This window comes from Sebastes umbrosus, chromosome 1 (assembly GCF_015220745.1).
Source record: "Sebastes umbrosus isolate fSebUmb1 chromosome 1, fSebUmb1.pri, whole genome shotgun sequence".
Classification (NCBI taxonomy): domain Eukaryota; kingdom Metazoa; phylum Chordata; class Actinopteri; order Perciformes; family Sebastidae; genus Sebastes; species Sebastes umbrosus.
In genome coordinates, this window is record NC_051269.1 from 3,600,707 (window position 1) to 3,617,178 (window position 16,472).

At 44.1% G+C, this 16,472-nt stretch overlaps 1 protein-coding gene, 1 non-coding gene and 2 pseudogenes across 2 annotated transcripts; 1 reads left to right on the plus strand and 3 right to left on the minus strand.

Annotated features, from left to right (window-relative positions):
- Positions 1–98: 98 nt before the first annotated feature.
- Positions 99–227, minus strand: LOC119498743 (annotated as a pseudogene).
- Positions 228–793: 566 nt separating this feature from the next.
- Positions 794–957, minus strand: LOC119499186. Its single transcript, XR_005209333.1, has one exon. It is a non-coding gene; the product is annotated as a U1 spliceosomal RNA (small nuclear RNA).
- Positions 958–1,488: 531 nt separating this feature from the next.
- On the minus strand, positions 1,489–1,617 carry LOC119498763 (annotated as a pseudogene).
- A 1,960-nt stretch (positions 1,618–3,577) lies between these two features.
- On the plus strand, positions 3,578–4,322 carry LOC119485545. The gene is made up of 2 exons (XM_037765199.1): positions 3,578–3,801; positions 3,850–4,322. Exons 1-2 carry the CDS (start codon positions 3,613–3,615, stop codon positions 4,300–4,302), a joined length of 642 nt encoding a protein of 213 aa, XP_037621127.1. The 5' UTR covers positions 3,578–3,612; the 3' UTR covers positions 4,303–4,322.
- The last annotated feature ends 12,150 nt before the right edge of the window (positions 4,323–16,472 follow it).

Here is a 16,472-nt window from a genome sequence, read left to right on the forward strand (position 1 = left end):
AATCACGCTGACTGGGAAGCTGGATATTAGCATGCTGCGCAGCACATTTAAGTCCATCGCAGCCGATGACTCCTTTCATTAACTTGGACATAATGATCAAGGGGAGAGCGCGAATGCAGTCCCCCACTAATTATGCAGTTGAGATTCCCACATTTGGGGAATTCACAGGAGTCAGCACAACCGCAGTGCAATGGCTGAGCCTCGCCCTGGGTGAACAACATAAGAATTTAATAAATTTAGTTTTCCATATACCATTTCGAATATTCATACATATCGTTTTATGTATTACAGTGATGTCATCGTCCTTTGATGTGATGTCATCGTCCTTTGATGTTGTCACACATTCTGAAAAATTTGGCTAGTTTGGGTTGACACTTGAAGCGTGTTACTACAATACACTCACAGTTGACAATCTCTACTCAGTTGGTTATTTGTTACATACATCTTTTTTTCTTCAAAATAATGCTTCTTTTCAAGAATGTGGTTGGTATTAATATGTATTTGTTTTTATCTTTAAAAAAAAATGATTGTCATAAAATACTTGATCATTGTATCTCCCCTGCCAGGTACATTTGAGTTGGATGCAACTGGCATTGCTCAACACACAGGTTCACAACGTACACCAGTCACTGCTGCACAGCAACACTGCCACTTTTCTGGACATACTGCAAAAGTATCAGAATGAACATTGCCGCAATCACACTGACTAGGAAGCTGGATATTAGCATGCTGCGCAACACATTTAAGTCCATCGCAGCCGAGGACTCCTTTCATTTAACTTGGACATAATGATCAGGGGAGAGCGCGAACGCAGTCCCCCACTAACAGAAATTATGCAGTTGAGATTCCCACATTTGGGGAATTCACAGGGGTCAGCACAACCGGAGTGCAATGGCTGAGCCTCGCCCTGGGTGAACAACATACTTGATCATTGTATCTCCCCTGCCAGGTAAGTATGAGTTGGATGAGTCAGAGACAGGGTGGTCATTCTCAGACACAGCACTCTGGCTGACAGTTGCAACAGCGCAAAATCCTAGAGTTCAGTGCCTTTAGCACTAGCTCACCTTGGCAAGCTGTTTCTGCCTCTAAGAAAGCAAACACAGCCCAGCAACCGCACAAAACCTTAAACCAAAGCATGCTAGCAATGGAAGAAGGTTTAGAATACATTTCTTCCACAAAGAAAGAGCAACCTCGGAGAGGAGTACACACAAATGATTTGGTCCCATCCAAAAGACCACACCCACTTCTTGCTGTCATGGGGATCACGGGCAACTGGCATTGCTCAACACACAGCTTCACAGCGTACACCAGACACTGCTGCACAGCAACACAGCCAGTTTTCTGGACATACTGCAAAAGAATCCAAAGGCCTCAAAATGAACATTGCCACAATCACGCTGACTGGGAAGCTGGATATTAGCATGCTGCGCAGCACATTTAAGTCCATCGCAGCCGATGACTCCTTTCATTTAACTTGGACATAATGATCAGGGGAGAGCGCGAATGCAGTCCCCCACTAATTATGCAGTTGAGATTCCCACATTTGGGGAATTCACAGGAGTCAGCACAACCGCAGTGCAATGGCTGAGCCTCGCCCTGGGTGAACAACATAAGAATTTAATAAATTTAGTTTTCCATATACCATTTCGAATATTCATACATATCGTTTTATGTATTACAGTGATGTCATCGTCCTTTGATGTGATGTCATCGTCCTTTGATGTTGTCACACATTCTGAAAAATTTGGCTAGTTTGGGTTGACACTTGAAGCGTGTTACTACAATACACTCACAGTTGACAATCTCTACTCAGTTGGTTATTTGTTACATACATTTTTTTTCTTCAAAATAATGCTTCTTTTCAAGAATGTGGTTGGTATTAATCTGTATTTGTTTTTATCTTTAAAAAAAAAATTATTGTCATAAAATACTTGATCATTGTATCTCCCCTGCCAGGTACATTTGAGTTGGATGCAACTGGCATTGCTCAACACACAGGTTAGAGAGAATAGGGCTACACTTCATGTCAAACTCATTTTGACAGGTGTGACTAATCAGGAATGTCTGGAATTTCCGGAACGAATTGGCTTCCTGTATCCCCCTTCCGGAACGAATTGGCTTCCTGTATCCCCCCTCATACCGGAAACCACGCCCACCCCCCTGCTTGTGTGGAATTTCCGGAACGAATTGGCTTCCTGTATCCCCCCTCATACCGGAAACCACGCCCACCCCCCTTTTTTCCCACGCTACGTCATGGTAGGCGTATTTCCCTCCGCCTCCGTGGGAATTTTTTTAAATCCGCCGGAGGCGGGGTAAAAAAAAATGAGAGGGAGGGGTGGGGTTTTTTAAGATAGAATAAAAGTGGATTTTTCATTCTTTCCTTCTACCTTGTACTCAGCATGGATCCTCAAGCGTTGATTACGATCGAAATGGAGAACTGTAACCCTTTGGAAGAAGAAGAGGCTTCGTCTTCCTCTAACGGAAAACCTTCTGATGGCTGGTCCTCAGCATTGCTCAGTCAGACGCCTGTAACAGTTTATCAAGATGTTACTGAGGTACCAGGAGCTCCAAAGAGATGTATGATGTATCTGTGCCGTACTCAGATGCCTCCTCCTTCAGGATCTCTGCATGAAGAATGGTCTCTATATCCCTGGATGTCTGGATCCTGGGGTTATGTGTTCAAGTATGAGTGGGGTGAGCTGTGGATGTACCAGCTGGGTGAGGGGGAAATTCTGGGTCCTTCAACCCTCGTGACGGTGTTGAGCATCGAGGATTGGGCTGTGATGAAACTGATGATAAGGATGGCTGTTGCTATGACTAAGAGCCCTGTGGAAGAAGAGAAAAAAGAGGCCTCATCTGAAGAAGAGAGCGAGGATGTTGATGTGACTACGTCAGATTCAGGTTGTTGTTCTTGTTTGGAGGAGGAGGAGGAGGAGGAGGAGGGGAATGAGAATAAGGAGAATGAGGAGAAAAAGGAGAACGGAAAGAGAGTGCGTAGTCCTATTCGTCCTCCTCTTGGGGAGAAACGTCAGAGATTGGGTATTCGGTTTGATGACCTGGAGTTGGCTAAGATGAAAATCATTTTGGGAACAATATGGCCATCCAAAAGCACAGGCTCAGGCAAATGGATGACTCAAGCCAGTCTGCGTTCAGACAGTTCACAGGCATTCCCGGAACAGGAGAAATCCGTCAGCATCTTTGTGATGGAGAGATTTAATCCTGACTGCGGGTTATTCCGCAACGTTCTAGTGATACCCGCAAAGGAATGGCTCCGCAGGATGTTGGAGATAAGGGAGAGGATTTCTACCCTTTTCCAGAGTTGTCGCAACTGGAGAGAGGCGATGGTGGCAAGAAAAACTCTAAAATTTTGAGTTTCGCTGGAAAAAACAAAAAAAAAAAACACATATCTGAGACTCACCACAATTCCCACGCCTCCTTAACCACGCCTCTTTGTACCTCCCACTTCTAAACCACACCCCCCTTCTGGTATTATAAAGAACGCTGTCATTCCCGTTGCACTTTTTGAATATGCCCTGTACACGATCAAACGGGTCCCTCCATCCTCGTAAGCTCTTCTCTTCTTCTTCTTCCGACTTCATCTACCTCGGCTCCATGGATTTAACAGAAGTTTGTCAGCAAAGTATGGACGTTATCTCGGAGGACGAGCAGACGGTGCCCGAGGTACAGAGCCAGGCCTTGGAGGACGAGCAACCGTCGTCCCAGGTAGCGGATAAGGACGTGGAGGACGAGCAAACATTACCCGAGACACCTCCTTGTTCGGAGGAGGAGGAGGAGGAGGAGGAGGAGGAGAAGGAGGAGAAGGAGGAGGAGGAGGAGGAGGAGGATGAGAATAAGGAGAATAATGTGGACGGGGTTGACGGATGGATGGCTGGATGGATCGTGGACAGCATCAAATCTGCTGTTTATCATCTGCTCAGCCTGGCTATCCGCAAGTACCGCGTCGATGAATGCTATGGATGTCAGATCAGTCATCCTAGCCAGAGAAATCATGCCTGCTTGGAGGTGTTGGAGGAAGACTTTCTCCAGGATCACTATGAACATTTGATGAAACGACTCAACACCCCTTGCTTCATTCCCTCCATTCAACGCCTGCTGAGGAGCCGCAACGTCAACATGGATGATCTCAGAGTCCGGATGGTGGCAGAGACTCTCCTGCATGAGTTGAAAACGGTCAAGTGCAGATGGGAAGCTCTCTCTGATGCGTGTGAGAATCTGACCGGAGAGGATACTGAGAAACTGAAACAGCTGCAGACCACCGGTGACAGCTATAACGACCATTGATAAGCTGAAATGATCTGACCCACCGGTGACAGCTATAACGACCATTGATAAGCTGAAATGATCTGACCATACCTTGTTACCAAATGTTTTCTTTTTAGTAATCATATATCCAAAGTTTTGTAGTTTGTATTCATATATCCAAAGTTTTTTTTTAGTAATCATATATCCAAAGTTTTGTAGTTTGTATTCATATATCCAAAGTTTTTTTTAGTAATCATATATCCAAAGTTTTTTTTTAGTAATCATATATCCAAAGTTTTGTAGTTTGTATTCATATATCCAAAGTTTTGTATTCATATATCCAAAGTTTTGTATTCATATATCCAAAGTTTTTTTTACCTTGTTACCAAATGTTTTCTTTTTTTTGATAATCATATATCCTGTTTTTTCTTGAGTTTTGTATTCTCGAGTTTGTATTGAGATTGTAACCTGTTGAGTAAAAAAAAAGAGAAATAAAATTTTTTTAAATAAAAAAAATGCTATTGTTTTTCTTCCTTTTTTTTTTAAAAAAAAAAAAAAAAAAAAAGTTTATAAAAGCCAGCTCACACAGAGATTTGTCACAGTTTTTTAGAAGACAGGATGGCAGAGAGACGGGTGATGAAAAAAGTGTATTACAACCCCCTTCATCCGGCAAGCTTTGGAGGAGTTGAACGACTCCGTCAGGGTGTAGAAGATGAAATGGGTGAAAAAGTCAGTGTTTATGATGTTAAAGATTTTTTATCAGAGCAAGACGCTTATACTCTGCACAAACCAGCCCGAGTACATTTCAAGAGAAACAGAGTGTTTGTGACCAAACCGTTGAAACAATTTCAAGCCGACCTGTGCGATATGCAAGCCTTGGCCAAACATAATGACGGATTCAATTATTTATTGACCGTTATAGACGTATTTTCGAAAAAAGCCTATGCGCGCGTCTTGAAGAAGAAGACGGCGTCTGAAGTGGCAAAGGCTTTCGAGTCGGTGTTACTGGAGAGTCAAATACCTGAAAAGCTACAAACAGATGCGGGTAAAGAATTTTTCAACAAGAGGTTTCAGGCTCTGATGCAGAAATATGGTATGGTGCATTTTAAGACGGCTAGTGACTTAAAGGCCTCGGTGGTGGAGAGATTTAATCGTACGTTAAAAACGAGAATGTGGAGATATTTTACGGCTCACAACACCAAACGTTACCTCGAGGTCCTACCCGACCTGTTGATTAGCTACAACAACAGTTACCATAAGAGTATAAAAATGACTCCTATGGAGGTAACCTCTACGAATGCTGTTCAAGTGTTTCATCACCTGTACGGTACAATCTCCTCACGTCCAAAAATAAAAATGAATTTTAAAAAAGGGGATCTGGTCAGAATATCAAAGTTGAGAGGAGTGTTTGATAAAAAATATGAACAGAGTTTTACGGACGAAGTGTTTACAGTGACGGGTAGCATTCCACGCACACCCCCCGTATACAAACTACAAGATTATGACGGCGAGCCTATTGAGGGTTCGTTTTATGAAGCCGAGCTGCAAAAAGTAAAAATGACCGGCGACAAAATGTTTCATGTGGAGAAAATCTTAAAACGACGCGTCGTCAAAGGTGAAAAACAGGTTTTAGTCAGATGGAAAAACTGGCCAGAGAAGTTCAACAGCTGGGTTAAAGCCTCGGAGGTGGTGGGTATATAAAAAACCTCGTACCAAGCTCCTCGGATCATTCAGAGAAAAAAAAATACAGAATCATGGACCATACCAACGTCGATGGGTTTTACGTGACTCTACCTTCCAACGCTAGTAAGGAATTATTTAAAAGTAATACCAGTAGTTGTTTCACCGTGGATTTGGCTAAACCCATTGAACTGAGTGGCGAATGGGTGGTGGGTCTGTGTGAATTCATCTACCCTCGCACCTGGTATAATTTATCCTCGCCAGCGTCCTATTTTGAACTGAACCGAACGATTGAAGAACCTCAACCCTTGGTGATTGTAAAATTCGGTCGAGGAGGACATTACAACCGTCATAAAGATCTCCTGGACCAGGTGACCTCGGCCGTCAAAAAGTATGACCCCTCCTTTGAAGCTTCTTTCAACAACGTGACCAAATGCCTCGATATCAAAGGCGAAGGTCAATATAAAATCCGCGCCTATCCTCCTTTGGCTTATATGTTAGGAATAAAAGTCAACGAGTGGTGGACTCTGTCAACGCGTTCTACCCCTTACCCCTGCGATTTAAACGCTGGAATATATAACCTGTTTCTATACACTGATATTGTTCAGTATCAAACGGTCGGCGACAGCTACTCACCGCTGCTGTGTGTAGTGAACGTGAAAGGTGATTACGGAGACGTGGTGAGTCTCAGATATAATACGGTACATTACCTACCCGTATCGAAAAATTACATCAAATCCATCCATATTGAAATTAAAACAGACCGCAACAAGTACGTGGACTTTGTTTATGGGAAAACGATAATCAAGCTGCACTTCAGACCCGTGCAGCGTTCTCTACCTCTTCATTAAGAAGGATGGCCATGTTACGTCTCCGGGAGGATCCTCATCGTTTTGTCAGCTATTATGAAAGTCAAGTGGGAGGGACTCTACCCGGTTTTTACGGAGCACCGGTGATGTACGGTAGAGGTATAGGATCAATCTTCTCAAAATTGTTTCGTTTCGTAGCTCCTCTACTGAAGAGGGGTTTTGCCGTAGCCAAACCTCATCTTAAAACGGCCGCCACCAACATAGCCTCTGAGGCGGTCCAGAGAGTGGTGGGAAAACTGACGCAGCAGAAGAATCAAGAGGGTTCCGGAGGTATTATGGTCTTATCACGTAGAAAGAGGAAACGCCCACCAGGCAGCCGAGTTTCCTCTAAAAAACGCTCCAAACGTAAAAAGAGCAAATCATTCGGGAGTGACGGCGTGAAGAGAAGCAAGTCTGCGCAGAGCTCCGATATATTTTAATTTTTTTTTAAACGTCTAGTCAAACATTTAAAAAAATGGCTCTTTTACATCAGAAATCACCCGAGTGCACTCTGGCAGAACTGGATCTATTTTCAGCTCCTATGACACAATTATCCATAGAGGATAAAAAATATCAAGAATGTCAACCCCTCTCAGCGCTGAACGACAACTCTCCCATTGAATTCTTCATCCCCGGAGACGGTGAAAAGTATCTTGATCTGAATGACACCATGCTACATCTCCGGGTGAAAATTACGGAGAAGGACGGAACCAACATCCCCGCCGATACGGCCGTAGGGCTCATCAATTATCCTCTCAATACGATTTTCAGCCAATGTGACGTTATTCTGGGGGATAGATTGATTTCACAATCCAGCTCCACACATCCTTACAGAGCCATGATCGAGACTCTGCTCAACTATTCGGAAGATACGTTAAAGAGTCAATTCAGCGCCGGTCTGTTTTACAAAGACACCGCGGGTTCTATCAACTCTGTCGTTGTCAATAACGGTCCTAACAAAGGGCTCGTCCAAAGAGGCGCCTTCACGGCCGAGTCCAAAGAAGTCGACCTGCTGGGCCCGCTTCACACCGACATATTTTTCTGCGAGAGACTTTTGCTGAACTCTGTAGATTTGAGAATTAAACTGATACGCAACAACGATGCCTTCTGTCTGATGGGAACACGCGACTCAGAGTTTGCTCTGAAGATAACAGGCGCCTCCCTGTTTATCAAAAAAGTCACCGTTTCCCCGGCCGTCAGATTGGGTCATGAGGCGGCCCTGATGAGAGGAAATGCCCTCTACCCCCTCTCACGCGTGACTGTGAAAACCTACTCCATCCCTGAGAATTCCAGGATCTGTAACCAGGAGAATCTCTTTCTGGGCGCTATACCTAAATATGTAGTTCTGGCTATGGTACACCATGACGCCTTCACAGGCAGGAGGGACCTGTCCCCCTTTCATTTCAGACACAACGACGTGGAGTACCTGGCGCTCTGTCAGGACGGACGACAGGTTCCCTCTAAAGCCTTTCAACCCCAGTTTGATCGAGGGAATTCGGTCAGAGAGTTTTACCACATGTTTACCGCCACGGGGAGACACCTCAAAGATTTACCTCTGAGTATCGATCGTAGGGAATTTAACGAGGGGTATTCTCTGTTTGCTTTCAATCTGGAACCGACCGACGACACCGCTGCCCTGTCCCCTGTTTCCAACGGAAATTTGAGGCTGGAGATGAGATTCAGGGTCCCTCTGCCTCAGACAACCACACTTATCGTATACGCCTGTTACGATTCCATTCTGGAGATCAATGCTAAAAGACAGGTGTTGGTGGATTATTATTAAAAAAAATTAAAAAAAATATATTTTTTTTTTTAAAAAATGGATAATCGCCGGCTGGACCATCTTTTACATCGTCTGTTGGGAGATGTATTCTGAGGGGTGTGGGCTTCTGATCAGCTAGCCTTACTGACGCATGAGTTTCAAGCACCAGCCTACTTCATCGTCAACACTCACCCATCACATCTACCTGGAGAACATTGGTTATCTCTGACTCTGGAACAGGATGGCTCTGCCACCTTTTTTGACTCTTATGGATTCCCGCCTGATTTTCCACACTACCCCTCCAGCATCTTGGAGTTTCTGGAAAACCGCTCAGAGAAAATACTGTATCATGACCGTCAGCTTCAACACCCTCTGTCGATCGTTTGCGGGCAGCATTGTGTTTTTTATCTCTGCCATAAGGCCTGCGAATTATCTTATAAAGAAATATTGTCTCTGTATCACCACGATGTCTTAGAAAATGATCGTATAGTATCTAATTTTGTGACTAAATATCAACGCTGTCTCACTCCACATCAACGTGGTCAGAATTTTCATCACAGGGCCTGCTCTTTACACATGTTTAGAGATGCTTGTAAAACGCTTGTAAAACGCATGTAAAAAAAATCAACAATAAACATTTATTGAAATGTATTTATTTCATTTTTTCTTGTGTGTGTGAGAAAACATACAAAAAATCAAAAAGTCATCCAGCTCGGGGATAGGATGATTCTCTTTTTTATCCTCTTTGATCGTATGAGGGGTGTTTTTTCTTCAAACTCCTCTTCATCCGTTTTGAGATCCCTGTACTGCTCGCGCGCAAAACGGTTAGTCAACATAGATAAGGGGATGTTTACTTCAGCCAAGGTATTTAAGAAACTTAACCAGCCTTTCGGAGAAGATGAGTTTTTTTTAGGAGTCAGTGAAAGGTTTTTGAATAAATCCATGATATGAGAACCTTTGACCACGTTCCCCCGATAAACAAATTCACCCTTGGAAGTCCAGTCCACGTTGCCTTCTGATAATTTCTGCATAATGTACCGAGCGTTTTTACGAGAGCGCGGGTGTAGGTTTTTTATGACCTCTAGTCTGTCTTTCCCTGTCTGAGCAGATGTAGACGCAGTCCTCTCAGATGCCTGGACAGATGTAGGTGCAGGCTGCAGGGGTTCAGGCTGCAGGGGTTCAGGCTGCAGGGGGTCAGGCTGCAGGGGGTCAGACTGCAGGTGGAGAGTAACCCTACGTTCATCATTCTGACCTTGTCTCATGAGAGTGAGATATCTGTGCAGCAAAGCTTCATACCTCTTCACCTTTTCATAGGAACTCAAACCTCTCTCGTCGAGTATAGCTCTCATTTTTTCATCCAAATCATTTTCAGCCGTCTGTCTGATGGAGGAGGAAGGGGAGGAGGAGGAGGTTTGGGATAGCCTGTTCATCTCATGGGGTGTCAGGAGAAACATTTTGTTCACCTTGGCCATCTTTTACATCTATTTTTTCTGAATCAAGTTTCCAAAAAGACCCCCTAGGAGAGGTATGGCTGCGGACAGCAGAGGAAAAATAAATCCCCCCGTCTGTTTCTTCAAAACTCGATGTTTACGTTTTAAACTGGTTTTCTTATCAGCCAGCAGTCTGATGATCTTTTTTTGACTTTTCAGTTTTTTGTATTGAGAAGTAGATAGAGGAATGTTCCCCTTTAAAAGATTTAAAGCTATCTCACACAGCGTCTGGAGAAAGTCGGGGGAGCCGTGGGCGATGATATCTTTACGTTTCTGAGGCGTGGCGTGGTACAGAGCCTTTAGTAAGGCGGCGTTCCTTTTTATACGCTTTGACATGATGACCTACTTGGCTTTAGGCAGGTAGATGACGGGCCACTGGTCGGGTAGTAAACCACTCCTCACTCTGTAGCGTTCTGGACAGGAAGGTGTGAGGTCCAGGATTAAATACCCGTAGGGATCTCTGGTGGCATCTTCAAAACTTTCCAAGAAAAATGTTTTTTGCGAGGGGAAAATTTGACGACCTAGAATATTCATCTGTAATTTGTCTCTGGGGTTTTTAAACAACACCATATAATTGCAGTTTAAACTGATAGTGCGGCTGTATTTACCCTGATGAAATACATTCTGAGTCAACATCATGACAGACATATTTTTGTGATGTCGGTACTGTGTGAAAATTTTAACCACCTCAGCATGATCAGAGGCTTGAAAAATAACATCGTCCAGGATGATCAGAGTATCTTCAAAATCCTCAAAAGAATCAGGCAGCCCCTCAATAAATTTTATCTTTTTATTCATTTTCTGCAGTTCACCGTACATGGGTTGAAAAGAAGTATAAATCCACACAATATTCTCAGGTACAGTATTCATCACAGTTTTCCAGTACAGATTTTACAAAATAGGTTTTCCCGCATCCGCTGGGTCCCACCATCAGACATGAAAAAGGCACTTTTAGTCTAGGGTCAAATTCAACCTCCTCCATCATGGCAAGGTGTGACATTTTTTTTTTTTTCCCCCCTTTTCATAAAAAAAAAAAATCCAAATCTAATAACCAAAAGGCAGAGTCGTACCGTCAGGGAAGAGACGTCTTTTGTCGTAGACCACTCGAAACTTTTTCTGGAATGCCGAGTTTTTCAGCAGAAACCCCTTTTTATCCCTTCTAATGCCCTGCTGAGGGGCCTCAAGCACCGTCTCCTTCATACCATTAAGGTAGCCTTCCACCAACCCTCTCACGCTGTCAAAGTTGATCTTTTCACAACACTCACGAGTTTGGGTTATACCTTTCATTTTCACTACTACTTTTTTCAATGTTCTGGTTTGATAGGCATAACTCTTGGGACCTGCTGCTACAAATTCCTGAATAGTGTCACCCCCCAACTCGTCTGTCAAATCCCCCAAATAATTACCCAATTCCAGAGGGGTCTCTCCTTCTTTCACTGCATAGATCAGACTGTCTGTATCGGTATAAAGAACGTTGTGCTGCAACTTTTCTAAATAACTGTACAACTTTAGACGCGCATAGGCGGTGGTAAATGCGGCTATAAAGATGTTATTTGACCTACCGGGGGGTATGACGCAACGATCGTTATAGCTCCATTGAATCAGAGCTATATAACCCTCTCTTTTTACCGGTAAGAAGGAAACGTGTCTGAGATCGTATTGACCTGAAAAGGCAATGTTGAAAAACTGATTTGGGGTCCTGACGAGGCTGGTTTGGATCAGATTGGTTCTCTGCGCAAACTTACCCCAGAAGCTGTTAAGACACAGCTTAGACACCTGCCTCTTGGCAGGGTTTGCCTCAATTTTTGCCGGGTCTAATCGGATGCCCTGATGCTTCTCGTACTCGTCAATGTAGGTTTTCCTACATTTTCCTTCGGGGTAACCTGAAGCTTCCTGCTTACCTTTTAGAAAGGTGTGTATGTAGTCGTTAAACACGCTGCTGCTACGTTGTTCAAAGTGCCACACCTCTGTGATTTTTCCCACCTTGTAGCCCAGCTCTAAGGCTTTGTTTAACTCGACAGTCACCCAGACCCCCGTCAGAGCTCTGGCCTCCTCATCATGAGTGCAAGAACCGCTCTGATGATTGATTTCAGCGCAGGTGCGGCAGAGGGTAAACACTAATTTACCTTGAGACGTTTTATACGGTAAAACGGGGAAAAACAACCCTCGCGGGGGGTGGACAACGGCTCTGATCAGCCCAAAGTACTGACAGGGATCACCAAAATCCTCGTGGATGATGATGGGGTGGTGTAGAGGATAAGAGCAGTTGACATTGACGTACGGATACAGGGAGGTGACGTCTACATAATGCACACTTTCTTCGGGAGGAGTACTATAACGTAACCTCAAGGCCGAAGTCCGACCTCCGTAAAGGGCCGAGCGAGGGTAGAGAGGTTCGGGAGAAACGTAGCTCTTTAGGAACTTTTTTACCTCCTCATTTGATTTTTTCATCTCTGTCCATTCATGCTCCGTCATCACTATGGTACGAACACCATGAACGTTCCTCAACTCCTGCAATCTCGCCTCACTAGAAGCGTGCAGATCCCCGTAAGGAGCGTTTGTCAGAGGACAAATTTCATCAGACCGGAAGCACGAGGGGCAGCCGTGAAAAAAACACCCCTGGAACTCCCAGACCCATTTCTCATTATCTCTCACAGCGTAGCCGTCTACATAGTATCGATCGATTTGCATTTCCCCCCTGTTTAGAGCATGCTGGATACATATTTTTTCAGAATAGGCTACCCACTCCAGCCATTGGATGGACACGCTGGAGTATGCTTTGGATTGACGTCTGTAGTCGTCGGGGGAAGGTATGGCCAGAGTTTTTTCAGGCAAGAAATTGGTGAGAAACACTTTCATGCACGCAGAGGCTATGGTCATGCAGCTTAAAGGGTCCACACGCGTTTCTTTGATAAACTGGTCTCTGAATTTCATACACCCCACCCGGAGAATATCAACGTCGTTTTGACAGTAGTACAGAGCCTCCTTCTCAAAGTTAAAGACACCTCGAGAGACCTCTCTGTACCAACCGTAAAACCCTTCCTGCTCAGCGGACAACATGCGTTCTACGCCGTAATCGGAGGGAGGCGGGTAAGGACCTACATAGTTTAACCGTTCCTGTGAGCTGAATTTGTGAGGGAAATGACCCTTGGATTTATCCTCAAAACCTAAAGCCTTAGGTATAGCGCTGAGACGCATGGTGAGGAAAGACAGAGAGTCGATGAACCTCAACTGGAAATCGGATTCTGTGAAGCTGATAATTTTACTACCTTGCATGATGATAGAGGGCGTCATACCCTCTCCCACCAGGTAACTAAGGACCAAGTAGCTGTCAAATCCTTTAGCGTTGTGCGCTATAAAGGTAGCCTCCCTATGTTTGCTCTTCCTGAAATTTTGGACAAACTTTTCAACGCAATTTAGACCATAAGCGTTCCACTCTTCACCATGGAGCGATTTTGTACATACCAGATAGGGTACATGTACACCCTCCGGGTTGACGAATGTTTCAAAATCGTAAAAGAATATAGCGTCGGTGTATTCATCTTCCTTTGGAAGAGGTCGCATGTAACACTGATGCTGATCGGAGGGAATTTCAGAGTCGCTGAGATTCCCCCCACAGATTCTACATCTTTCAGCTGTGCACTTGTGTTTCTCCTGGCGTGAGACGAGATGTTTACAGCCGAGGCATTTGTACATTTGCTGGCAGATACTGAGATTCGAATGAGAGAGGGGTCTAGGCTGTCTGTGTTTAGAGTAACACGCTTGTGTACGGCAAGTCCTGTTACAGGCTGAGCAGAATACACTTTCAGCATAATGAGTAGCGCAGTCAGGATCGAGGCAGAGATTACAATGATTAGGACAGAAGTGTTTCTCGTGGGACTTGTAACCCCTGTGACAGTAATTGCAGACATAGGGGACTCCTAAAAGAGCCTTAAGATTTTTTATACCGTAGTAGTGGTTTTCAAACAAGAAAAGATACAGCGGATGAGGTGACTTGGGAAACTCTGTTTCAAAAGGTAAAAGAGTTCGGTCCTCAGACCGTCGACAATACACCACAATTTTACGATTCAGTATCTGTTCAAATCTGCCTATGTCACTCAGGGTAACTTCCGTCTGATCATTCAGGCCTGCCAAACGTTGCAACTCTCTGCCGCGTTCCCGGGCTTGACTATCGTTGAAATTGGGATTGGTGAGATGAGCCAAGCCTATGGCAAAGCAGAGACGGTCATTTTCATTGTTTACTATGTACAGATGGGCTCGTTTCAGGTTTATGATTTCGTTATCTAACAGTTGATGCTGCTTTCGTCTACCACCGCCTCGAGGGTTTCGCAACACTTGAACGATTAATTCTAGCTGGGAGCCTTCATTGATTTGACCGTTAGATTGTATTAACCTGGCTAACAAACCTTCGAAAGCCGCCACTATGTTGTCGTCCTGCTCGTCGTATTTAATGATGATGTGATCTCGCACATTTTCACCTATTATCTCGAGCTGTATGAGGTCGTTACGTCTAACCTCGGGTCTGACTCTCTCGGCTAGATCTGTAAGGTTTTGGACAACGTCTAAATAAAATTGAGCAAGATCGGGTACAGCTCCGAGGGTAGGAACGTTAAAGACGCGTCTTATTTCCAGATTGTTAAAAGGCTCGCGCGGCGTTACGGTTTCGTTCTGATTTTGAGGAACTGACTGGACAGGATCATGAGGAAATTCGTTCTGATTTTGAAGATTTTGACAAACGTGATGGAGAGCTTCTTCTATCGGTTGGAGTAGGTCAGGGTTAGGGTTATGCTCCGGCGGAATTATACCATGATGGTCAGAGTTTCTATTTAATTCTTCTTCTTCTTCTATAGTTTCATGCAATGCCCATGGAATTATACCCCTTTGATCAGAGTCTCGATTTAATTCTTCTATAGTTTCATGCAATGCCCATGGAATTATAACCCTTTGATCAGGGTCTCGATTTAATTCTTCTATAGCTTCATACAATGCATCCGGAATACTGGGGAGGTCAGACATGATTTATTTATTTTTATCCCACCTTCAAAAAAATGTCACACCTTACATGTTTTGAGCTACGGAAATAATTCCCTGGATACCTGCATTATACATATCAACGATTCCTCGAAGGTATAGCTGCTTGTCACTGAAGGTGTGGGGGGCTCGGGTCGTCCTCCTCTGCTGTTGACGGGTCATCGAAAGCCTTCGATAACGTCTTCGTACTGCTTCTGTTGTAAAACAGATTAATATAAATTAAATATATAAATATAGCCTATAAATAATAATAACAAAAAAATACATCTCATGAAAATCACCTCCGGCTCTCCTAACACGTATTGCAGGTTCAGCTTCAGGCTCTGGTGCAGGTGCAGGTGTAGGTTCAGGTGCAGGTACAGCTTCAGGCTCTGATGCAGGTTCAGGTGCAGGTGCAGGTTCAGCTTCAGGCTCTGATGCAGGTGCAGGTGTAGGTTCAGGTGCAGGTACAGCTTCAGGCTCTGGTGCAGGTGTAGGTTCAGGTGCAGGTTCAGCTTCAGGCTCTGGTGCAGGTGGAGGTGTAGGTTCAGGTGCAGGTACAGCTTCAGGCTCTGGTGCAGGTGCAGGTGCAGGTTCTGGTGCAGGCTCAGGTACAGGTTCAGTCACTGCAACTTCCTCTGCTAAAAAAAAAAAAAAAAAAAAAAATCAGAAGAAACAATTAAACAATCTATCTATAGATAGGGTAGATAACACCTCATAAAAGCATAAAATCATAAAATACAAACGTATATACCACTCCAGACCAAAAAAGGGGCACAGTATTATCATAAAATCACAAAATACAAACGTATATACCACTCCAGCCCATAAGGGGCGCAGGATTTCGAAATGAGCCGATAGGATTACGTCATATCCGGAGGAGGGGACATATCCACTCATTCAAACATCCGGTTGAAGGACGAAATAGTCGCATGCCGGTAAACAGCGTATATGTGTGAAATAAACATGCAATTTCCTTTTTATTTTTTATTATTTACCTTCACGTTCCTCCGTTGACGGTTCGGGATTTCTTATACTGTTTTCACCGGATGGAACGTCGGGATGGAACGTAGGATTGCCTCCCTCTTCACTGGCGTGGAATGTGATATTTCCTTCTTCTCCACGTCTTTCACGGACAACGTTAGCCTTTATTGGGACCCGCTGTGCTGTAGGTACCTCTTCATCCGTATCAGATATATAGCAGACATCTTCAGATATATCGCTGAGACTTCCCCAATACACATTTGGCTCTGAGGTCTTTTTCTCGCAATGGTCGAGTGAATCTGTAAGTAAATAATGCATTTACAGTTGTTTTAAAAACGTTATGCTTTGCAAATGTTGAATCTGTAAGTAAATAATGCATTTACAGTTGTTTTAAAAACGTTATGCTTTGCAAATGTACTGATTGACATAAAACAT

What these genes read in the sequence shown, in the direction of transcription:
- LOC119485545 (XM_037765199.1), top strand. Translation starts at nt 3,613, where the DNA reads ATGGATTTAACAGAAGTTTGTCAGCAAAGTATGGACGTTATCTCGGAG. An exon ending in AGGAGGAGGAGGAGGAGGAG is followed by an intron (nt 3,802 to 3,849) that starts GAGGAGGAGAAG and finishes GAGGAGGATGAG; the next exon opens with AATAAGGAGAATAATGTGGA.